This window comes from Etheostoma cragini, chromosome 14 (assembly GCF_013103735.1).
Source record: "Etheostoma cragini isolate CJK2018 chromosome 14, CSU_Ecrag_1.0, whole genome shotgun sequence".
NCBI lineage: Eukaryota > Metazoa > Chordata > Actinopteri > Perciformes > Percidae > Etheostoma > Etheostoma cragini.
The window spans coordinates 14,809,308-14,835,045 of NC_048420.1; the positions used below are offsets into that span (position 1 = coordinate 14,809,308).

The 25,738-nt window shown below is 39.0% G+C and overlaps 1 protein-coding gene across 1 annotated transcript in view; it reads right to left on the bottom strand.

Annotated features, from left to right (window-relative positions):
- The window catches only part of LOC117957175 (CUB and sushi domain-containing protein 3-like), a gene marked incomplete at its 5' end in the record, with an annotated part of 260,410 nt that overhangs the window by 13,833 nt on the left and 220,839 nt on the right, over positions 1 to 25,738 (bottom strand). The window contains 17 exons of the mRNA XM_034892771.1: positions 1,465 to 1,638; positions 1,765 to 1,938; positions 2,614 to 2,793; positions 4,340 to 4,516; positions 4,694 to 4,876; positions 7,782 to 7,955; positions 8,477 to 8,662; positions 9,955 to 10,128; positions 15,211 to 15,384; positions 17,184 to 17,357; positions 18,309 to 18,503; positions 19,465 to 19,650; positions 20,230 to 20,418; positions 23,318 to 23,464; positions 23,769 to 23,957; positions 24,073 to 24,186; positions 24,939 to 25,019. Coding sequence (XP_034748662.1) covers positions 1,465 to 1,638; positions 1,765 to 1,938; positions 2,614 to 2,793; positions 4,340 to 4,516; positions 4,694 to 4,876; positions 7,782 to 7,955; positions 8,477 to 8,662; positions 9,955 to 10,128; positions 15,211 to 15,384; positions 17,184 to 17,357; positions 18,309 to 18,503; positions 19,465 to 19,650; positions 20,230 to 20,418; positions 23,318 to 23,464; positions 23,769 to 23,957; positions 24,073 to 24,186; positions 24,939 to 25,019 — 2,871 coding nt within the window. The remainder of the gene's footprint in view (positions 1 to 1,464; positions 1,639 to 1,764; positions 1,939 to 2,613; positions 2,794 to 4,339; positions 4,517 to 4,693; positions 4,877 to 7,781; positions 7,956 to 8,476; positions 8,663 to 9,954; positions 10,129 to 15,210; positions 15,385 to 17,183; positions 17,358 to 18,308; positions 18,504 to 19,464; positions 19,651 to 20,229; positions 20,419 to 23,317; positions 23,465 to 23,768; positions 23,958 to 24,072; positions 24,187 to 24,938; positions 25,020 to 25,738) is intronic.

The following is a 25,738-nucleotide window of genomic DNA, read 5'->3' on the forward strand; positions in this document are numbered from 1 at the left end:
ATCTAAGACATTTATTCTATCTACAGGTAACAGGGAGAGAAGCAGCAGTATAAGGAAGAGTTGCCAATTTGGAAATTATACTTTCACTCACATCAGTGAAATCCTTTAAGGCTTATCCTCCTACACCTCCAAGATTGTCTCAGATGAGCCTCCAGTCACTATTCATTATCATTCAAATAAGTCTGTGTAACTTTAACTTTGACAAAACAGTAACTGCTCTGAGCAGTAAACCCATGAGTAAATTGAAATGTGGCTGTCAATGATGGGTCAGTAATTGCCATGCTCATTAGGCAGGGGGACATCAAACACCATGCCAGGCTCCCTGGTGAGCCACAGACCAGTAATAGACCATATTAAACTGGCAGGCTAGCCACACTTTTTCACTAAAATAGGTTACAAACCAACACAAGTATTCAGTCAGGAAAGGAAACATGTCACAAACAAGCAATAACAATATATATATATATATATATATATATATATATATATATATATATATATATATATATATATATATATAAAATACTAATAAAATATATGATATAAGATTGATGTTTGATATGTCTCTTATTTTAATTGTCATGTCACTTATTTTACATCCTGAGAATTGTCATTCAAATGTCTGGGGGCACTCACGGACTAAACATCCCCGCCTTTTCCGTTTAACCAAGACTTTGAAGTGGGTAATACACCCCTGCCTGAGGATACCAGACTGTGCTCTATGTGAGGATAAATGATTGATGATCTAGTCAGGAACTATTAAAAAGTAATCAGTATATTAAATACAGTTTTGGTAAGGTTAAAAACCCTTGGTACTGTATTTTTTAACAAGTTGGACACTTAGTTGAACAGCATAATACTAGGGGGAGAGTCCTAATCTATACATTAATTCAGTTTTGACTTGTATATTTTATTTTGGTTGAGGAAGACCTACAGTATGGGACTGGGTTTTGAATATCAATACTTATTTGGTACTGACGAAAATGTACAGTACCTGCTGTATTGAAAACAGTCAAATACCAAAAGCTGGCATTCAATGACTGGTCAGATTCATGCACTTGTTTAATATTCTCTTATGATATCATAACTGATGTAAATCATAATGTTGTCAATTAATGTTGACAATTATGGGAAATATTTACTATGCAAAGTTTTATTAAACAAAGTGCGGCCACTTGTGTTTAAACATCACGTTTCAGAACTTGTTCATATTTCTATTACAAAAAAAGATGGTACGATAGCCAGTTCTACCAAGACCTAAAATCATTTTCATAAATATGAACGTAAATTCTTGCAGTTGAGATTGAGTGATTGCATGATTTCTGTTGGTCATAGCAAAAGTCCACATAACAATAATGTGAATACTAATACATCATAATCAAGTTAGGTTAAAGGAAGACCTCCCAAAAACATTTGAAAAGTTTTGTCTGGTCATCAAGGGAACGTAAATGAAATGGAAATTACCAATGCAGCGAGGCTGCGTACCACTCCAGGTACCGTCACTTTCACAAAGTCTAGTTGCCGTGCCGACCAGAATGAGAGGTGGAGCACAACTGAAGGTAACTTCTGATTGGTAGATGAAACTGCGTCCCTCTCGGAAACCCCCGACTGGAGTACCTGGGTCACCACAAAACTTGGCTGCACACGCACACATACACATACACACACACACACACACAAAAATACAATTTTAGTATCCAGTACTAATATAAGAACAAATGTAGATTTTGTGTGTGTGTGTGTTTGTGTGTCTACTGTTCTTACGTAAGCACTGTGGTAGCATGCCACTCCAGGTGCCATTGGCCACGCAGGTCAGGACAGCCGGGAATGAGAGCTCATATCCAGGTGAGCAACTGTAGCTCACACTGCTGCCCCATTCAAAGTCACTGCCCTGCAGTACCCCATTACTGATAACAGGAGGAGCTGGGCAGGTCACCGCTGCCAATGAGAGAGAGAGAGAGAGAGAGAGAGAGAGAGAGAGAGAGAGAGAGAGAGAGAGAGAGAGAGAGAGAGAGAGAGAGAGAGAGAGAGAGAGAGAGAGAGAGAGAGAGAGAGAGAGAGAGAGAGAGAGAGAACATCCAGTTTTAAGCAGCTGAAGGTGAAAATCACTGTTCTGTAAAATGACTGATACATAGCTGTAAAGATAGGGAGAATGGTAAAATTGAAGATTAGCGTAGAATTTTAGAACCATTCAAATTTACAAATGCAATTATCTTGTTTAGGAAGACTATTAAACAACTCCAGTAACCGATACAGTTCAAACAAATCATGGCAATTACAAGATGTAACATGTCACATTATTATATATTATGGTGTCTGATTTGTTTGTTTTTCCTGATTTTCCTCACAGAGGCGCTGACTGCAAAGAGAAAAGAATCTGCTGTGACAGTCTTTATATATCTGGGGTAATACAAGGGCTTAGAGCTCACTTCTGAATACATGCGCTGTACTATGCTTACCTGTACACATGGGACATTTCACATACCAGGAACATCATCTAGACAAAGTAGTGTTGGTGGTGGCATTATAATATACTCTACAGATAAATGATTTATATAATTTAAGATGGCCAAGAATAGCTTAAAATGACTTGCAGTTTAATTAACAATTTACCTGTACACATGGGCATATTCCCACTCCACGTCCCATTTTGGGTGCACGTCCTCACAGGTGATCCATCCTCCTCCATTCTGTATCCTGGTTGGCACTGGAAGGAAACATTCTGACCAATTGTAAAGTCCTCTCCATAGCGAAGGCCGTTAGCTGGCACACCTAGATCCCCGCAGTTTATCACTATGAAGATACACACAGGTTGGAGAGGAAGAGATGGGATGAAGATTGAGATTACTTTATCGGTCGTGCTATAGCACAAGTATATTGGAATAAAAGGGCTTATTGCTCCTGCATACATGCGTGTTTGCACAAGAAGAGATAAAGAGGAAAAAAAGACAGGAACAATGGAGGGGGCAGGGGTACAGAGATAGACAAATAGAGTGGTAGAGAAAGAGAATAGATACTGTGGGGGACAAAGGCGCAACAGGAGCATTTTCTGGTTGATGTCAATCGGATCAGTTAGTTGTGAAAATGTAATCCCAGTGTAAACAAAGTTGCAGTGATCCAAGAGATGACTTCAGTAGAACTAGTAGTAGTGGTATCTTTACTAACCATAATTCTCTATATGTCTACCTATTTGTGTAATTTTAAGTTTTGGCTATCACACTGGACATTGAGTCTGGGATCGGATGTATGATCTCTTCAGATTCGGTTATGGGCTTTACTTCTTCTGAATGAAACAACAGTGATATTAAAAAAAAAACGGCTGAGGTTGTCCTGGGACTATTTTAAGGAGCATTAGGATTCCCCAGACTGCACTTATGAAGAACTGTCCTTCATAGACTAATAGGCACTTTACATGCTTTTAAAACCCACCCCTGATACTGTCATGGCTGCTAATAGATGTATTGTGTCCTTTAAGTCAGGGAATTCTTCAAAAACCTTTTTTCTTTCCAGGACCTTGTATGGTTTCTCAGCATTTCACTTTGTTCCTTACTGCTGTGTATTTTATTTTCATTTCTTTGCATAGTGTGTTAAAGTCAGGAATGTCACGGAAAATTGGAAAACAATGAAATACTTCTGGAACTCCTTCATCTGGGGCCCAAAGCTACACAATTTCACCTTGAGACACAATGTAGAAATGTGTTTAACAAAGTATTTTGTAAGCAAGTATACTTCATGCTAATTGTTAGTTCTATATGCCAATTTACAAGCAGATTTGTAGTCTGTGTAACATGCAGCACTGATTAACACTTGTTCAACCATGTCTTCGGTCACATTTGATATGGGAACAGAATGTTATATTTCATGTTTATTTATAGAGTTCAAAAAGCAAATTATCTAAAGTAAACAATGATCAAGGTTATTCATGTCACTCTATAAAGTCTGTAAAAAAGCATGAAGACTCAAGGCTGATTTCACTACTCAGGACCTATACTGTCACAGAATAACTTAAAACATTGCATTAAAAAAGGTTGCAAAAGGCTGGAAAGTAAACCTCATAATCACACATCAGGAGTTTGGTGATGTTTATGGGTTGCAGACTTAACATCATTTGCAAAACAAGGATTTAAAACCCTGATTATAAATAGTAAGTAATACATAAAGCTGACAGTGCTCTTTAGCCTGCAAGTCACCCTTATGCACGAGCATACAGTCAAAATAATATGGTTAAACAAAAAAAAGGAAACTGTATTTACTTATGAAGCATTAGATATTGTTAAATTATCAATAAACGGATCTATCAGAATGTAAGCCATCCCTGAATATACAACAGGTAACTCACTGGTACAGTTGGGCTGTGCGCCTGACCAGGTCCCGTTTGCCTGACACAGCCTGGTGGTAGCACCGGTGAGCAGGTAGCCATCCATGCAGGAGTAGATGACAGAGTGAGAAAATGTTGTTCCATCCAAACGAAATACTCTGCCATTACTGGGAGTGCCAGGGTTACCACACTGGACAGCTGTGTGAAAAATGAAATAATGAGAGAGAGAGAAAGCCTTGTGCATCTCAATGAGTTTCAGGACTGTGACTGGTTATTGAAGAAGACTGTGCAGTGCATGGGTGGATCTATAAACCGGATTAGTGTCAAGGTGCTGGGTTATAATAGGTTGAGATTAAGTAAACGGTATCTTCCTACGTTTACAGAAGGGCTGTGTGCCGGACCACGTCCCATTAGGGAAGCACATCCTCTCCGTAGAACCAATCAGATCATAGCCCTCCGAGCAGCTGAAGTGAACCTTGGAACGGATCCTGAAATCTGTTTGCTCCCTCAAACCGTGAGAGGGAATGCCAGGATCGCCACAGGAACCAGCAGTGTCGCCTACAGAGAGACAAACAAGGAGAGTTAGGTACCTGACTTCAAAACTAGATAAAAGATAAAATGTAAAAAAATACTTTGAATTCACTACAATAAAAAAACAAATAGAGAAGGAAAAAAAAAGCAAAACATTATCTAAAGAATAACTTTTATTAATCCACACTGTAAGGTGAACTCAGCAGTGTGAATATATGTTTCCAGTTTTAATATAAAACAAATTCTCAGGGTACTGGGTAAAATATGACATGGCCGTTTCCAAATAGTAGTGGACTGCACCCACATGTTGGTGACAATGCATACAGTATGTTTGCCTTAAGAGTTTGTGTCTGTATGCTGATTGGTGGCACTGTGTGTGTGTGTGTGTATGTGTGTGTGTGAGGGAGAGAGAGTGATCTTCCCTCTGCCCTTGCAGAGCTGCTTGGTCAGCAAAGTCTGTCTGACAGAGCACTCTCCTGGGGAAATCCACACAATTTCACACACATTGTCACCCACATGTACAAGCCAAACATTTCTGGTCCCTATTTACTCACACCATTCCCATCCATTATTGACCATTAATTCAAGGTGTGCAACAAAATACTTTGGTTGATTAACAACCGCCTTAGAATTTGTCTTTAATGCTTTTGCGATTTTTTTCATGCTTCTGACATGTTTGGACTATTCTTCAAACATCTAAAGGCTTGCTGCTAAATTGGGCTTACTCATACAGTACTACAAACACATAATGACATTACGATATTTTGTAATGCCTCAGGAGTTCTCAGATGTTACAAAATAAGCCTTTACTGTGTTGTGTTATGATTATTTGTCTATAAAAGCTTGGCAATGTGAGGAAATGGACTATACAACATGAATCATTTTTTCTTCTTCTGAATATTGGTAACCGATCAGCCAGGGCACATACACTCATACATCTTCAGAGACACTACCACCTATGCAACTCCCAGTGGATGTTCACACACCACGTAGCCTCAGGTGTATCTGATCTCAACAGGGAGAACAACCAATCTACCTAAAGTCACTGCAAGTGTGTGTATCTGTGTACGTGCGTGCACGTATGTGAGCACGTTTTTGTGGGACAAAGCATTGTGAAAACTAATCTCTGTCTCACACACACACACACACACACACACACACACACACACACGCCATCTATCTGATGGAAAGATGTTGGCTGTAGTCTGGGTTGGGTAAATTCACAGGTTACTGAGCTGAAGCTCCTTTACCCAGGCTAGCAGACGTTCTCATAAAGCTGGATGAAAAAAATACAAGGCTATAACCTTCACACTCGTCTGATCCAGGGACTTACTGTCGGCTTTCGAGTAGAAAAGAGTGGGAGGACAACTAAAACTGAACATGATGTACATTCTCATAAAATATGCTGGCCTGCAAGTCTTTCATGTTTCTGAATGCTAACTAATACAACGACACAGTATTTCATTGCTGTGAATTCGGAGCATAGGCCGGAAAAATGCATATTCAATGTGATGGGCTTCCTTATTTTTCTATTTTAATATAATTTTTCCTGGCAAAAACTTGATAATAGAATACTTGCTTTGCATATGAATCTCAAGTTTTGGGGAGTCACGTCTCAAGTAGGCCAAGGCTCACAGCATTATAGAATACATTAGAGTCCCAAATCCTCATTTTTGTGAAGTGTCAGTTGCCAAATCCGGCAGTAATTGTGCAATTTTCTCTATCAAATATGTCTAAACAACTCACAATTATTTAAATTGATTTTGAAGCTTTGGGGCTGGACACAGTAAGCACTGTGCCTTGTAGTTTAAAATGAATATACTGTATTGTGACCCTGAAATGTGGTATCATAACCAATATTATATCAGGAATGCCATTTGCTTATCGAGAGCCATGGAGCAGAATTGCAGACCTAGCACTTGAACTTGTATCTCTACAGGGCTCTGATACAGACCTGCCAGGTAAAAACCATGAATTACGTCTTCGTGCACTATTACCCTCCTTCACCCTGCATTCCCCCCAGGCAATTGCTGTAAATAACAATGAATTCTTAGTCAATTCATCTGGAATGGTGTTTGTTATATAAGCGGCAGCTGGAAGCCTCTCAGTCTGGAGAGCCATAATCATGCCCCCAGCCAGCCCACTGAGAACCACATAAGTGAGACAGTTTGTTTTTTACAGGATGGACAGTAAGGAGGCTTTATTTCTGGAGAGACAATCTAGATCATTAAGTGGTGAGATATACATATGCAGTAGATCCAGCAGGAAGGAAATATGCTTGTGTAAAGCAGTTTACAGGACAATGACGATGGTGCATCTACATTACACAATGTTGTCTTAAAAGCTAATACTAAAGAAAATAACCAAGATACATGTAAATTAATGTAAGAATTTCAGGATTTATATTTGTTGAGATTTAAAGAACCTACAGTCATTGCTTCCCCTGTCCATCTTTATTCTTGTCCGTCAGTTCACAGTACCCACCAGACCTTAAAAAAGTAATTTGAAACAATCATCACAAGAATAAAGCCTCAAACTTTCTGAAATGCCACCTGCAAAAGGTTTGCAACTAGTTGAAAATGGACCACCAGAACGGATATGCACAAGGCTGAAGGTCTGAAGATTTCTGTGGTTGGAGAAGGAGGTTATGCTCCACCACCCTTTTAATAGACAGATATTGATATATTCTGTTTTCATTCGCCAACCCTACCGTCTATCTTTCCAACCATCCATCCCATTATCCCTTTGCCTGAGTGCCAAAGGGTTAAGGAAGTAAGCCCGCAGGATGTTAAGCCATGAAGTGCTCCAAACTCTGTTAAGTCTACATGTTTTAGACCTCTCACCTTTCATCTCCATCTTCTATCCATCTATCTGTCCTTCTGATGCCGTGGACTTTAAAGTCTGTATATTCAATAGAGGTTAAAATGGTTACCAGAGCAGAAGGGCATTGGGGCACTCCACATCCCGTTTAGCTGACAAGTCCTGGATGATTCTCCTTTCAGCTGTCTTCCACCCAGACAGGAGTATCGTGCTGTTGAACCAAATGTAAACTTATCTCCACTCAGCACACCGTTAGGGGGGGAGCCGGGATGACCACAATCTACAACTAGAGACCAAAAGAGAGAGAGAAAGAGGGATTGTGAGACAGAGGGACGAAGGAAGGATAGACAGCTTGTTTCAACTAAACACAGCTTTGTGAGAAGAGCTGCATTGACCTCTGTCAGGAACCAGAGGCACAGATTCAGAAAGTAATATGTATGTTTAGGATTAGGGATAGTGAGACAGATACAGGAAACAAACATTGCTTTCGGAAATGTATGTCATTCTTAAAATTAATTAAACAATGGGTTTTAATGTGGGCTATTATCTTTAGCATTTAGAGCTACGTATAGTAGAAACTGAGTGTTACTTTCAAGGACAAGGAACACTTAATTTACTGGAATTATGAAAAGTCTGCTGTCGTTCTTCACTGTCTGAAATCAAGAACCCATTCTTTGAAACATTACTAAGAGTTTTGAGTGGTAAATCTGCCACCATCATCAGTATAAACTGTATTCAGTCAAAACACTATAGTCTGTCCGATTCACTGTCAGGTTAAAGGTAGAGAAAGACAAGGATTAAACTAACCTATACATTCAGGTAGGGGTTTGTCCCACTGTCCAGTAGGTTGACAGGTCAGTACAGGTGATCCAAACAGGTAATAGCCTGGATTACAGTCGTAGAAAACCACAGTGCCGAAGGTAAAGTTCCCGTGCTCTATTTTACTCTGCCGGATGGAGTTAGCTGGGATACCTGGATCTGAGCAATTGACCACTATACACAGAGAGACACAGAGACGGACACACACAAGTAGGCACAAAGAGAGAAAAGCATGTTATTTGACATGAACCAGTGAGGGTCATTTGTCTTCCATCTCCTCCTTTTTTGGTTACATCTCTGTAAAATAATATAGGGCATAATAATGAGGTTGTGGTAAAGAAGGAAGAACTAATTAGGGCTAGAGTTTAAAAGGGTCAACATGGCAAATGTTATGTTATGCGATGATGAAGACAGGTTTGTGTGTACTGAATCCAGCATCCATGGTGTGCAATGGCTTCATAAGCAAAGTTTATGACATCTGTGGCAGAATGTCCCGACGAAGGGCAACTACACCATAAAACGTTAAGACACGTTAAGAAAAAAAGATCCGTATTTTGCTGAAAAAAGTAATCCACGGCAATCAGTAGATCCACAAAAAGGGTCAAGGGGTATCCAGCAAGGCCTACGCTCATCACATTCACCAGCCAGCTCTCAACAGGTGAACAAGGCCTCTCCCCTTTGCTGTTTAAACAAAGTGGAATAAAACGTATGCAAGTCCAAATCTACAGAAACGCGCCATCAATTAATAAGCTGACAGGACATTTATATACATTATATTTAGGCAACCTTTATTGCAATGTTGGCAGGGCAAGATGTCCAAACTAGTGCAGTAACTTTCATTTTTTGCGTCCTGCATATCCGTCGACAATGGTCTCAGGTGAGAGCTACTTGTCACTTGTCACATAACCCTGAGCCCTGAAGACATTTTTTTTAATAAAGAAATATATGAAATAAGATGCGTTACCTCCCACCATTTAGTTGTTTTCTGTTTAATGTATTTATAAAATATCTGGTTATGCCAGATGTAATTATTCCCCTAATTTTTTAATCAATGCAATTACCCTTTTTGCTCTCGTTACATAGCATTTTTTATTTTGAACTATTCATTGGCTCTTCATTCTGTAAACTGGGCAAGATGCCGATAGCTTGTGTACAAACTTGAGAAGGAAGCTACCCTTGTTGCTGTGATTGTTGGAACAATCTCAGCTTGAAATCTCACTGAAGTTAAAAGTTTCCTTTCAGGAGGCTGGCGCCACGAGAGCTGTAGACTGTTAAAGCTACCTCAAAACTTCATAACATTAAATAAAGGAATAAAAGTGACTGAGCTGAAATGAAAATGGTAGGGGTAAATGAGTATGGTTGTTATAGGGAAATGCAGAAAGGATAATTGGGGATAAAATTTGAGGTGGTAGAAAAGTTGGGGATAAATAAGGTTAGGGGTGAATACACTTAACTTTTCTCCCCACCTTTACACGTTGGGGGCGGGTGGCTCCACTGGCGGTTGGCCTGACACTGAGCATGTGCGGGCCCCTCCATTTCGTAACCCCGATGACAAACAAAGCTGACCACATCATTGAGGTTGAAGCCGTTTCCCACAGTACGACCATATATGGGACTTCCGGGATGGCCACAGCTGATTGCTATAGAAAAGACAAAGTGAATCAGGGGTACATTCACCTACATACAGATTTCTAATTACGTCAATTATAAACTTAATTTATATAAAACATAATTAAGACTGCTCATAATTAAGACTGCTCATAATTAATATGCCTCAAAAGATAAGGCTGGTGTGTGTGTGTGTGTGTATATATATATATATATATATATATATATATATATATATATATATATACGCACACACACACACACACACATAAATATATATATATATATATATAAAAAACTCTGTTCACACATTTGTACATCATTTTGACTGCAATACAATACATTTGACTGGTCATTGCTGGACTTAAAATAACCCCTAACCCTTTTTTGTGGTTCGTTTTTTTTATTTTTAAACACATATTTGTACATTTCCAGTTATCACCTAAAAGAATCGCATTCTCTATTTTAAAAATAACCATAGAAAAACAATCCCAACAAGAGAAGGACAAAGACAGACCAAACCCCAAGTCAAATGTGTATATTTTTTTGTATTCATATCCAGCAGTGCTAAAGTAATTCAGCAGCCAATTCCCCATTTTTGCAGCTAACCACTGATGCGATTTAAATGTAACCTTATTTTGTAAATGTTTTGGCTTTTCATAAACATCTAATTTTCTCATGAAAAGTTTTCTTCTTGATATGAAAGCCACACAAACATATGATCTAAAGCAGACATGGAAATCAGAGGCTGTGTAGTTCTCTGTCTAAAAAAACAACAATAAGCTTTGGGCCAAATAGATATTGCTTTTCTAGAGAAATTCATAAATATTTATGAGAATATCAGATAATCTAGAATACATTGCTGGCATTTCCATCTAGGGTAATTATTTTGGAAATATTAGGCATCAACATCTTCTGTGTTAGCATTGAGTGTCCTCTGTTTGCCATTGTTCATAATTATTCATCCTGTTAACTTCACTCACTGGAGCTACTTAGAAGTCTGTGTGTGTCCCTTATCCTTGTATTGCTGACAACAGGGTTTTGATGTTTGTGTAAACAGAAAGTTTACAGTTACTACTGGCCACTGTCTCATCTGACTCTCAAACTGTGCCCTTTTAATGTATCGGTTCACAGAGATCAGAGGGGTTTGACCAAATGCAAAGAAACTAGGAACTATACAGACTAAGTATGTGGAAAGGTAAACAGGGAAAAGAGAAAACCAAAGAATAGAGCAGAAAAGAGGGAACTAGATTAGGAAGAGAGAATACAATAGAGAGAACATGAAAACAAAGATAGGAGAGAAAGGGAAGAAGCCAAGGTTGTTTCCCCACTTGATCAGTCAGAATCAGGAGTTTGTTTGCTTGCCTAAGATACAAATGCATCTGACACTGTCAGCATACCCCACCCACACCCACAATCATAGTCTCATCATCATTCTGTGTTTGTGTCTCTAAACAAGAGCCTCTCATCTCCATAATTACAGTATAATTTCGCTGTAAAATGATTTCCCTCAATAACTCATGCATGAATAACCTCAATAAAAACAGCATAGCACAGAAACAGCAGACACGCAGATGGATACACAAACTATTCTAAACACAGACACGGAAGCATGTCATTCCCAAACACATACAAACACTAAAACATACTAATTTAACTTATTTTTGTTTTAAAGGTTATAGTAAAAAACAATTTTGAAGAGTAAATAAACTCCCTATCATGCCCCTGGTATTTCAGAAATGTGGACACTACGTCACCACCTCCCTCTTTTAAACATGGTTCTAATTTAGTGAATAAACAGGCTGTCTCCTTTGGGAAAAGGCACCTGTAATTTGCTAAAGATGGCACTCATCATCACCACCTTAACGTTACCCAGTTGCTGCCTACGAACATTCAGGATGCTCAAAGCAAGTAACAAAATTTAGAAGATTTTCACAAAAGCCTCGACGTGTCAGGGCCGTCTGCTTTACCCTCAAGCCCAGCTATTTATTTCATCCAGGCCATACTGGCAGTTAGGCCCTCTGGCCCTGCATATAAGACTGCTGGTGTTTCTCTGCAGAATCTCAGGACAATTGGGTAAATACATCAAGAAAAGGATATTTCTCAAAATACAAACCGTATTCTGAATCACTCTTAAACAAAAGGTGTAAGGTTTAATTTGGACTTTTCCACTCTTAAATGAAATTTAAGTGGGGTTTATCGACTGTAGCAGACAATCTCACAGAGGCGTTGTTAGACCTGGGCTTGCCTGGCTACAACCCCGAAGGTTTTATGAATAGCCCGGGATCTAGCAATGGATCTCAAGCTCTTTCTCTCTCTTTTTTTTCACAAAAATAAATATAATAGAATAAAAACACCCGAGAATGGCACTTGCAAATTAAGAAAACAATTATTTTCCAAGGCCCTCATGTTTTACATTTTTTGGTAAGATTTTTAACTTTCTCCAGTTTTATTTGTAGGCGAATAAAGCTACATCTCTAAGTAAAGCAAAACTGTGAAAGGTGTACATTTTAGAGGAATCATAGCCAAATCAGTCTAACACATTGATAAAGTTTAGGAGTGCAATACTTATGACTTTGTTTGAGGTTCCCGTGAAGTGAGGTTTACAGTCCATTGTTCAGGCTCAAACACACAGAGCTTTGAAGCAGACCGCTTTAGTGTCTACTCTCGCTGTAAAAATAGTAATGAGCAGCGTGCCTTCCGTGGTCTGTGCAGCTTCAGGTTTATTAAGGATGCGCTCTGCTGTGGGCATGCTTGGGCAGATGTGTTGCGTTTGTGCTCCATGTATTGTTGCCGTAGTTTTGGTTTTCCACCTCCGATGTACAGCAGCGTACAGTATGGCGTACAGCCACTTCCCTAAACGTTGTCTCATTCAGAGACCTGAGTCTTAAACGAGCCTCTGTGTCTGTCAGAAGGTCAGCAGAGCAAATGCCAAATGTCAGAGAACACTGATGGGATAAGTTATATTTTGAATGTGTAAAACGTTTTTGAACATCTTTGAAATCTTGCTCAAACACACCTGCTATTAGAGTCCAGGGGTTTATTATTCATTAAAATGAATTAATGTAGGCCTATACATGAGATGAATAATCGTCATATGCACATTTAGGGAGGTTTCATCCCCCAACTAAAGACGCAAAAGAGGAGGGATGAGTAAATTATGCCTAGACTACATGTGTGCTGACTCAGATAAAATTAGAAAAGTTGATCTACAGGAGAATAAATAGTTGAAAGCAATACAGAATGCCTGAGAGCCTTAATGCAATATATTCCATTATGTTTTTATATTTGGACTGGAATCTGTTTCCCTTTACATAAAGATATTTCCAGCATAAATTGATACAGAAAAAATAGAAATAGGGTCTGGAGGAGGACCGCCAGAGTCCCCGCATCATGAGGAGCCGCACAAATCTGGAAACAAAAGTTTGGACTTTGGGTTGTTATGATTAGGTCAAATGTTGATGCCATCTAACTAACATCCGTCACCCCAATATCTCTCTTTTTTTGCTAGTCTGATGTTGTAGGAGTGCAATGCCGATTTGGGGAAGCCCTCTTTCAATAAAAAGTGAAAACAAAAAAGGCACACAAACGCAAACTCAATCACACATAGGTTTCCTGTTAGTATTCCCTAAATCATTATTTTGGTTATCACTGAACCATAACAAAGATATAACTTCGGGTGTTTTCTTTTTTTAATGATGTGCATAATCAGGCTACACTTTTGATTTAGTTATTTCCCATGAACTGAGTAAACTTCGTGTTGATGTCAATGTCATTTTGGTCAACAACCATCAATGTACTATGTAGTTATTTTCTGATTCTAAGGCAGTTAGTAAACGTCTATGTCGGAGCTTCTAAAAAGTCTGGACCGAAGACCGCATCCGGACCAATCAGCAAGTCAATCCGGACCCAGCCCATACCTCGTGTTATGAATACAACAGCTTATGAAGTGTAATGTTTTCTATTTTTTAACACAAGTTCTATTAATAAACAAAATGTTAGTAAGGTTGAATATACAGTAGTGGTGTAATTGACCATAGCTGATCCATAATCTGCTTGGCACGCACCACGGATTTATTGCAAAGTTTAAACGACGTAGTATGGAAAGCAGTTTTCCTGCTGCTGTCATGTAAATGGGGTTGCAACAGAGGTGGAGATGAAGCAAGTCGCCTGGGTAGCTGTTACACTTTTCTAAACTCCACACAGACAACGTTCACTACAATATAATATATTGTTAGCTGAAAGTGGTCAGGGTGTGGTAACACTTGCTCTGAGACGACAGCGTTCTCTATGCCCTGGTGACAGACTGACAAGTAGGAGGTTGTAGGGACGAGTTAGATAAGGAAGAGGGACGTAGGAAGAGGTTTCATATTAGGTGGTGTGTAAAATGTTATAAATAAATGTAAATATAAAGACTGTTACTGAAGACGGTATTTTTTTTACAGTTACAAACACACCTTTCCTCTTTTGGCTGACTACAAATATATCAAAACAGTAAATCTTAATTTGGCAGACATAAGGCTCTTTATTAGTATGCCTCCAAGGTGATTTGTTAGATGTATGATATTGATTATTCAATTCAAAAGAAAATGCTGAGCATGTTTTCATAAGGTTTGTAAGGACTTCAATTTCTCTATTTGGTATATGGCATATGGTGGATGATATCAAAACATATCAAACCATTCAAGCTTCCTCTGGATACACTTTGGCCTCAAAAATTTGAGAGCAATTTCTATTCATAATCTGCATGCACACACACAAATGTATACAAACCTAAAAAAAATGTCCATTTGAGCATGTTTCTGCAAAATAAACATATCATGCTACTGAAAAAGCAGATCAGCAGTTAAAACATGTGAGATGCGGTTTCAGGGCTAGTTGGCGTAAATTAGTGTGCACTGCTGATTGTGTATTTACACAGGGTTTGGGCCATCCTGCTTCTACAGTATGCAGAGTATGTGTAAGGAATAATGCCGTCTATATGTGGGTATTTGTATCTGGTGAAAAGACCGGCAGTCATCCACACAAAAAGTAAATGTGGAGGGTGCGTATTACTTTGTTCGTTAAGGTGAATCTTCAGTGAGAGGTAATGTGTGCTTGTGTGTTTTTCTTACATATACAGACAGGCAGCTGTCCAGACCACTGGTTGTCTTGGAGACAGATTCGAACCGATGAGCCTATTAGTCGAAAGCCAGGCAGACACTGATACACCACAGTGTCACGGTAACCAAAGTTCTCCCCAATGACCTGGCCGTTCACAATGCCTTCTGGGATTCCACAGTGACCAGCTGAAAGACAGACACAGAAACAAAGGACTCAGACTAGCTTACACTGTCCTGGAACTTTATATAGTAATGTCACTGTGAAGATACTATTGTTGTTGCATTGACTTTTTGTTCTTTCATGACCAGTTTAAGTACCTATACCTATGCTGTATCTATAACTATGTTTCTCTATTATTACAGGCCTTGGCACTCCTATACCTAGCTCAGAAACAGACCAATGGACATAATCAAAATCCTGTATTAACCCTGCGGGTTTAATCGAATTAGGGTTTTTAAACATATTTCCTGTGCCTTTTGTCTCTTTTCTAATTTCTTTTACTTACTTTGGTCTGGACCAATAGCGAGTTGTTCTGCAAATATTGTAATATCATGATATACCTTACAATGTTGTTGTTTCCATGAGATGCATTCACTGGGTTGTTTTCAGGGATACAAAGACAATCTCAGAACCACAGTAACATTTTAATCAAACCTTGAGGGTTGAACATCCTCTTTGGCTTGGGAGACAGTTTTTTGCCTCCATATGGGATGTAAAAATGTATAAACTTCTGTTAAAAACCTTTTGCAAACCTGTAAAAGTAGGCAATTGCAGCTTGAAACCTGGTTTGTGCTGTCGATGAGACATGTAATTCTGAGCAAATGCACACCATGGAACATCAATGCTGGAGCACAACAATCACTGTATCTTTACAAACTATTAGAAACTGTCACAAAACGGATCACCTGTCATTAACGGTGAAGGCTCAGCTGGTCAGTTGCCCCCTACAACATTTTCAACGCTGTGTTACTGTTCTTTGCAATATCTTTAAAAGCCTCTGCGCTTCAAATAGAGATGTATCTGTGCTTTTAAATCATTAGACTTTACCTAGTAACAGCTAACCAAACAAAAAGAAAGAGTTTACTCCCTCACCAGATTCTTCCCAGAGGTCTGATTGATGCATAGTGCTAACGCAAAAAAAGTTGGAGTAAATGTGTATATGCTGTTCTCAAAGAGTTTGGATTGAGTATTGATTTCATTTTTTACAGTAGATACAAACGGCATTGTGTTCCTTACGTCAGCAAATGCTAACAATGTCAAAAACGGCCAGGGAAGTGGGAGCATATGAGAAGAGAAAAGGTTGCCTGATATCACCTGTATCATTTCACATCGTCTTTGAAGTGTTGATTACTGTTAAGTTAAAGGGCATTACTCAAGTGAGTAATGTAAGTACCACTTTACTTTCTTGAACAGGAAAAGGATAATAAGACAAGTTGAATGAGAATGTTGTATATAGCACTTTCTGGGGCTGAATCTATTTATTTTGTGACAGAATCATGCTTCCTCATCAGTCTAGGTTAAGTTTCACTGAACTTTTCCCTTATAAATTGCATCTCATATCCCCCTCAGCCTGTGAAGTATTCTGGGAATTGCTTTTTCTACTGTGGCTTCTTGGAGAAGTGACAGCATCATTTCATAACATCTGTTACCTCTGGCTGGCACACTGACAGAAGAAAGTAGCTGTTTTTTCAAATTGAATTTAGTAAGTGCACAGCAGAAGACGAGGATGAGGCCAGAGGGGAGCAGCTGTGTAGCGGGACCAGAGGTGCAGGGCACATACAGTGCCTACCTTTGATACCTTTCCTCACTAGACTGACTTAAAAATTCCAGCGTTCATACTTTCTTTTCAAATGGTCAATGTTTCAGTGTATGTGTGTGTGTTAACATGCAGTGTATGTCCTAAGCCTTAAATATAAGTAAGGAAATGACTGTGTCTAGACATACTTGGATATTATTACTCATTTTAGTAGCATTTAGTATGCACCTAAACACCGTGTTTCCGTTCCACTCCAAAGCCCAGACGACAGGCACTCTCTGACAGCTGACCCTACTAGCATGAAGCCACCATCGCAGGTAAAGATGGCCGTAGCACCAAATGTTGTCTGAGTACCAATCTTCTTCCCACTGGGTGGAGATGGCAGCTCACCACAGGAGATAACTGAAACACAAAGACAGACACAATCAATTTAATCTGAGAAGTTGGTAGAGCTCATTGGTTTCAGTGAGGAATGTTACCAATAGTGGGGAGCAATTTATTACACAAATATGCCAATATAACATTTTTTTCTATATTGGAAACTTTTTATAATGCCTGGCAAAAAAATCTAAATTTTTCAAATGTCAAAGAATTCGTAAGAGAGACATGACATTGATTCAAAATGTCGAGGAGTCCCCAGACGTCAAATATTACAGGACAAAAAAAGGTCAATGTGACTCTTTCAGTTTAGAGTGTAGACTGGACAAATGGAATATTTTCCTGCACAGTACGTCAGTCATCATTAGATTCAAATTAGTAGAAATAAAATCAAACCACACCAAGATTAAACACACAAATCTTTAGAAAGCAGTACATTTGAAATTCCTTTTTAGCAAGACCTAAGCTTTTAATTAACCTCGCTGGTTGCTGATTTTAATCTTCCATTTTTATCCTTTTATCTGTCTTTTATACAGATGCTTTTACACTGTAGCACATTGAGATTTGTTTTAAATGTAAAGTGCATTATGAATAAAATTCAAAATTTTTAAAATACAAAATTTTTTTTGTGTATGCACAGGCCAGGCTCTGTCATAACGTTGAAGTTCCGCTGCAACATGACACATTGTTTGTGTTTATTGTAAAGATGTCAGCTGCTAGTTTCTACAACTCACAACCATTTAATTACAATTTTGTCTCAATCCCTACTCATCTCAGTTATTCAAATGGTCCATACTATAAATGCCAATGGTCAGGCTGCCTAATGTCAGTTACATTTGTGGTCATGGCTCACAAACTTGACTAAAATATAAAAATATTAATTTAATAATCTGAAAATATTCTGAGGGCTTGTATATAATGGCTTTTTTTTTTCAGTTGCAGGGGTCATGAAATCATCAAATGTCTGCTACTCACCCTGGCAGTGTGGTCTCTCATTTCTCCAGCTCCACACGCCAGTGGGTAAGCACTGGATGTGGGCGGGGCCTAATCTGTAGTATCCTGGATCGCAGGTGAACACAATGCGAGTTCTGTATTCATAGTGTGAGCCGTTGACAATCCTCCAGCGGCCGTGCTCTAGAGAAAAGGACCCGATGCTGGGACATACCACCACTACAGAGACAGACACAGTGTGAAGAGAAAGCAAAACCTCAGGTGTACAGGTCATGTTAATGTCGTTATTTTTGTGTGTTGATTATGAATTTTGAAGTAATGTATTTCAATGGGAAGCCTATTTCGTGATCACAGAATGATTATGGTAGCAAGTATTATTGAAAAGCCAAAAATCTGTGCAGGAAGGTTGGTTGGAGTGGTGGATGGGTCAACAACAAAGAACTTTCACTCCGGAGACCGGGGATCGCGTCCCGCGTGTTGCAGTTCCTTTCCGCATTATTCTCTTCCTAACCACAACCGTCCCGTTGTTGCGGCCGTGTGTGGTGTTTTATTTTCCACGTTGTAATGTCATCCCGGCGCAAGTTTTTGTCACCGCCCCAGGTGTGGCGTTTCATTTCCCCGTTGTTGCGTCCCCCAGAGCAGCCCAGTGTCATGGCCGTTTGTGTACAGGTCAAGTTTAAAAATCGTAACCTGTACACAAATCAGTAAATCCAAATAACGTGACCATTTCACAAACTGGCGTGAGACCGGGTTGGAGATTCACTTTCATTTCAATAATTAAATTTTTGTTTTGATCAAACTTTTATAATACAATTAATAATCCATTTTAAGCGACTGTAAAAATATCACACAGAGGCAGAATAATGACAATTTATTAAATAATTAATTTAAATAATGTCCTAGCTAAAGATGGCTGCCTCACATAGTGGCAATGATGTGCTGCTTGCAAACTAGTATTATCTATCTTTCTGAATGGGAGATGATTATTTAACTATCATTGATTAAACAATGTAGTATTTTATATTACATATAGATTTTTTGTGTAACAGATGCATTGAAATTCTCATCAGAGTTGGATATTTACATTCATACAGTGCTATTGGGTATGTCCAGATTTGTAACCATCAGATTTGGTTTTATTGTTGATATTTCACTGATACAGTATCTATGTGTTACTTACCAGAACACCGTGGTATCTTATTGTGGTTGCTCCATGTCCCATCAGGTTGACAGATGGCTGATGTCAGTTCTTTACTGGAGAGTCTGTACCCGTCATTACAAAAATAGGAAACTCGTGTTCCGACGGAGTAGTCGGCTGTTAAAACGCCGCCGTTTATAGGAGCCTTGGGTGCCCCGCATGAGACAGCTAGGGGAGGACAGAGCACACTGGTTAAGAAGACAACATGCGGGCAGACACACACAGAAGCCCTAATGCACACTTATGTCTGTCAGGCAGGCAGGTTTGATGTGTACTTTGTTTGAAATGTTTCTGGGGATTCAAAGCCACCAAATGCATTGCACATTTGTAAACAAGCTCACATGTTTCCTTCTATGAAGCCATCAAACTAAAAATATACAATCAAGAGACGCTTGATCTTGAGTTCAAACCAGTTCTAAAAAAAACACTGTATATCAATTTTGCTGAAAATACGTCACATATCACAAAGTGCAATTAACACACCGGCACTTTATGCGCTTGGCACTATAATTATTACAGTTACTATTTAAGATGTTTTTTTGTCTGTACAGTCTTCTTTTATGTGCTAAGATGTTTCATTGATCTTATGTTTATAGTTTTTTTTTGTTACATGTTGGGAAGCAACAGATTGTTGCACTATGCCCAAGACAAAATTTCCAAGGGGGCAATAAAGTGTATCCTCCTTTAGGGCACTGAAGCTGGAAGTATACGCACACATTCCACACACGGACAAACAAACAAACACACCTTGACATGCAGGTACAGGAGAGTCCCACGCGTGGTAGCCCAGTGACGATCGGCGACAGGTTGCTGTGGCGTTGCCTATAAGACGGTAACCACGGTCGCAGGCCCAGCGCACCACACTGTTAATATGGCCGCCGCTTTGAGAGGAGATAGAGCCATGGAGTGGAGAGTCGGGGGTTGAGCAGTACAGAGCTGGAGTGGAGAAAACAAAATTGATTTAAAAGAACGCAGACTTGTTAATCACTCCCCCTAGGGTGGTTGACTGCCACTGAAACAGGAACTACAAATGTTAAAGCCAAGCAAAAGGTCCTCTTATACAGCATTATTCTACAACCGTACCAGAACTGCGGTGCTACGTTGTTACCATATTATTATACACTACTCGTTACTTAATCTAGCAGAGCAAGAAAATAGATCAATCCTGTGATTAACACAGAATTGATGTCTGCATGCAGGTGTGCAATATAACTATTACCAGTCTAACGTGCAAGGTTTTAGTGTTTCTGACATTACAGTCTGTCATTTCCTAAAAATTTCGATAATATGTGTCACTACTGTATTTATGACACAACAGGAGGCTCAGCCAAAATGGACTAATGGCAAATGTCTTGTTTGTGAGTAAATTTGATGAATTTAAACAGTGCTATTAGAGGCATGAGTTGGAGTAGGATGTCATCAATCCAAGTACAATATCTTACTTGTTGGGTTAAACTAAACCAAATGTTGCGTGAGCAAAATTATTAATTACCACATTTGTAAAGTTAATTACCAGTTCCAGCATGTCTTAAAATCCAAGTGTTTTAAGATAATTTCAACAATTTAAACATTCAATGAGTAGAGTTACAGTAGGTGTCAGACACTACCCCACAAATCTATGGCTATATACAATTTTATGAAATATTCTTAACCCAAGAATCATTAATGCTTTACTCCAGATAATATTGGCCGCTGCAGGCGGAACAAGATGGAATACTGCTGCAACTGGCAACAGCCTGGCAACCAGGTAAGCATAGTCTCCGTTTGTTGTTTAAAGATGATTCTCTCTTTGTCTGACTCTGTATCTATGGCAGTAGATAAAAGTCCTTATACAATGATGTCAGTATCTCATATGATAAGTGACCAGTAGCAGTTTCATTATTTTCCTTAGTCCTAGCATATAAAAATGACCCTTGCCAGGATCCAGTTAGATGCTGACTTGGGCAAGTTGCCTGATCTGTAACTCTTTAATTTGGACAAGCGCCCAAAAACAAGTTCTTAACTGGCCTTATTTATTGGTGATAAGGCTGTTTTATATGTCCCTCTGGTCTGTCACTGGCTAAGTATCATCTGTGTGTGGTGGGTTTAGGAAACAAAATAAACAAGCTCCAATGAAAAGGTAGTGAGTTTTTTTTTTTTCCTCTTCGTTTTACTGTGCTTTCCTTTATTTTCCTCAAAAATACAGAATCAGCGTTGGCAACGGTTTGTACAGTTTATCAGTGATTTCTATTTAAAGCTCTCTGACACAAATTATTTCTAAAAGCCGATGGCTGTGGTAGTGGGGTGGTATTAATGAACCTGCATGTAGGCTAAGCAGCCAGCTGACAATCTCTCTTTGGATCCAGTCCAGGCTCTTTCCCCTTATACATTTTTTTGTTTTTTTTCTAGCCAAATTATCTAAAGTACTTTGGACTATTTGGAGATACAACTGAAAATGAGTGTATCTGAAAACACCAGTAGTAATTTACACAATGGCACAATGGTAAGCACTGTGGCCTCACAGCGAGAGAATTCCCGAGTTCGAACCCTGGTTGTCCCATGCCTTCCTGTATGTAATTTGCATGTTCTCCCTGTCTCCCAGTGTCTGAATGGATTTTCTCCGGGTGCTCTGGACCACTAAAAAGTTGCTCCCCTCCCTCTCTCCCAAACTGATATGTGGGGAGTGGCTGACGCTGTAAGGCTGCCGTGTCTCACCCAGGTTAGTTCTCTGCATTAGTAGCGCTTTGAGTGTCTATGAGAAAGCGCTATATAAATGTAATGATTATTATTATTTTTAAGATTGAAGGCATTACACTGCTACTTCAATCACACAATGACTTTATATAGTGAAATACCATCTTATCTTGTTATAATGACAAGGTTCTTCTTAAAACAAAATAATTTCGTATGTCTTAATAATGAGAAAGTGGCCATTAGAATGGGAGAGTTCAATTTTCTCATTGTTATTATGAGCATATTTTGTTTTCTCACAGTGGTTTCAGGAGGATGATGTAATATTCTGGCCTGATTGTGCAAAAGAAAAAAAAAGAAAAAAAAACGATAATGAAGATGAACCACGATATTAGTTGCCTTACAACACATGTTTAACAATCCTCAAATATGCTCACATTAATCACAGGTACCAAAGAAGGTTACTGAGTGTGAGGGTCCTGGTAGGCCTCTCTGTTATTATTCAGTTTATAATTCATCACACAGAACTGTGGTGTTTTAAAGGTTAAAGAAGCAGCCTCCTGACGAGATGGTATGAAGTGAAAAAGCAAACTGACCTGGTAATACCGCCGCCTCCTCCTTAAATGTCAGAAAAATGCCCTTGAATAAAGCACTCAAGCCTAATAACCCAAGTGAAGGTGCTTAATGCCCAACAGTCTAAAAGTCATTCTTATTAGGCCCAAGTGCAAGACTGTCTAAAAACAAAGATTGCTGTGAAACAGCATCTGCGCTAATCAAGGTTTCCTTGAATAAGTACAAGTTAACAACTAACCCATAATGCAATTTAGTAAAGTGCTTTAGGAGACAGACAGAAGTGAGGTACAAAAAGTAAGCCGAAGAAACAAATTGCATGGGTGAGATGTTATTTACTTAGTTTTTTTATCAACTTTGTTGTATATTCCCTGTTCCAAAAAATCAATCTTTTCTATTCAATACCACAAATTGAGAAACGTTCTTAACTTATTATAACGAATACATTGACACAACTTAGATGTTGAACTACTCCCACAAATGCACTCAGAATGTCTTTCTCTGTCTTTCTGTCTGTCCCCTTCCTTATTTCCATGCATTATGATGATAGAAAGTAGTAGTAAAATAAAGTTGGGATACATACTTTGGTACTCACCAACATAGCGAATTTTGAAGCCTTTCTTGTTTGTGCCATGGTCTGAAGACCAGCTGACCAGGAACTGGTGACCAGAAGATGTGAGGTTAAAGGGTGTTGGCAGGTCTCCGCTCAGCGTTGCCAGAGTGGGACTGTTGGATGTTGGACCTGACAGAGATCAAGCCAAAGTGAGAGGAGAAGGAGGAGAGAGAGACAGAAAGAGAACGGAAGAGAGTGAATGAAGGAGACAGTACAAATAAACTGGGATTTGTTCTATCCTGGCACTTTATATTTTTGTGGTTATGTTGACCATCTTCACAACTTAATACATTTCAGAAAGAAAGTGTGTTTGTGTGTGTGTCCACGTTTGTGTGTGTGTGTGTGTTGCTCACATAAGAATTGCTGCAGTTCTTAGCTGAAATTGTACTAAACTGCATGTCAGCGTGTGTGCTCTAAAGTGTGTTTTTATTACCATCAAAAATTGTCAACACGTCAAACTCTCTCTCAGTGTGGAAACTTTCAAAGGTAACAGTGACATTGTATCCTTTCTCTACTGTGACGCTCCATGAACACATTTGGAGGTTGGGGTAGCTTTCTGGCCAACCGGGGCTCAGGATGACACCTGATGAGTCATATCGTACATCATGCGCAGGACATTGGACTATGGACAGAAAATAAAGGGGAAAACAAGTTTTGTTAAATGAGTATGCACTAGGTCAACATCAAGTATTTGAAAAAGAAATACACTTAATTTGCTATTGTGTTAACATACACACCTTGGCACGTTGGAGGTGGTGCATCCATCTGTAGTCTTTCTCCTAAGCGACATGTGAGAATTTCACTGCCAACCAACGAGAATCCAGGATGGCATCTGTACCTGATGATGTCACCTGAGCGTCAAATGGATATGAATAATGAGAGTGTTTAGGAAGTAAAGTTGAGGCAGTGTAAAGGAAACAATATTGTGGATTTCTCTTACAGTATACAGTCAGCGGTAAAGGAACAAAATACATGTACTCAGTACATTTAAGTCAGCACACATTCGAGGTACTTGCACTTGATTTGAGTTTTTCCATTTCACACCTATGTAATACTTCCTTTATTAATATTTGACAGTTCTTCTGGTAACCAGTTATTTCACAAAATAAGGTTTACATAGAAAACATATGATCATCTTATTAAGATGAAACAGTAAAATCATACTTACATAATAATGCAGTAGCCCTTTTTCTGCTTTGAGTGGTGATAATTTAAGGGTTTTGATGGTAATTCTTGTGTACTTGTACTGGAGTAACATTTTTAATGCAGGACATTTACTTGCATTGAAGTAGTCCTGTTGTGTGGAGTGGCTTCTATTATTTAAGTAAAGGATTTAAATACTTCCTCCACCACTATGTAAAGTGTATCCTTATCTGTGCTGAGAAGTTTAAATTTAAAATGTACATTCTAAATTTACATAACATATTGCATGTCTGTATTCACTGTGTACATTAAATGAGTATTAGATGTTTAAAAGTAAGATATCCTTTATGGTGAAGATGATACGTGATCATGTTAGAAACTGGAAAGTTACGAGTCTCAAGTCTACATCCTTCATTAAATTGACATGTCTAGAGGCATTGCAGGCAGACAGACAACTCACCTATCTCCAACTCTCCGTCTTCCATCAGCATGTCAGCATTGGGCACTTCTGGAGGAGGCTGGCAAACCCTTAATTGGTAGGCTAGGAGAACAGACACAGCAAAGGAAAGGAGACAAAGAGAGGGACATTATATAAGATGGTGTGAGAGAAAAGGTGGTCTATAAACCTAAGCTCGGTAGGCAAGGGGAAAAAAAGACTTTCCAATGTTTGGAAACTGACAAGAACTCCCTTTTCTTTACTCTGATTTTTGCACAGGAAAAAAGGGACCTGCACTTATGTGTACTGGACAATTCCAAGTTGTCTATGCCTGTAAGAACTGGCCCCGAGAGTGAGAAATCTTTACAAAAAACAAATAGTGACTCAACCTGTTTTTTGTTTATTTTATTCAATCTTCCTTGTTTCAGTTTAACTTTGCTTTTAAAGTTCAGATGGTCAGGCCAGCAAAGCATGGAATCAAAAACAGACCGGCTAAGCAGATACACAGATACACCAATGTCTTGAATCATAAAAAGGAACTCACTTCACAGCTACTGAGCTGAGGGCTGTAATCAATATTACTGCATGACCATAGATCACTCACTAACAGTGAGAGAGACAGAGAGAGGGAGAAAGAGAACAAGAGAGAGCGAGAGAGAGACAGAGGGAGACAGGGCTGAAGGCTATAAGTCAGGATGAAATTGACTATGAAAATGAGACCTGCCAATAGTATCTGCTTCTCTCAGGCATATCAAAGCCCTGTGGTCTGTGTGTGTGTGTGTGTGTGTGTGTGTGTGTGTGTGTGTGTGTGTGTGTGTGTGTGT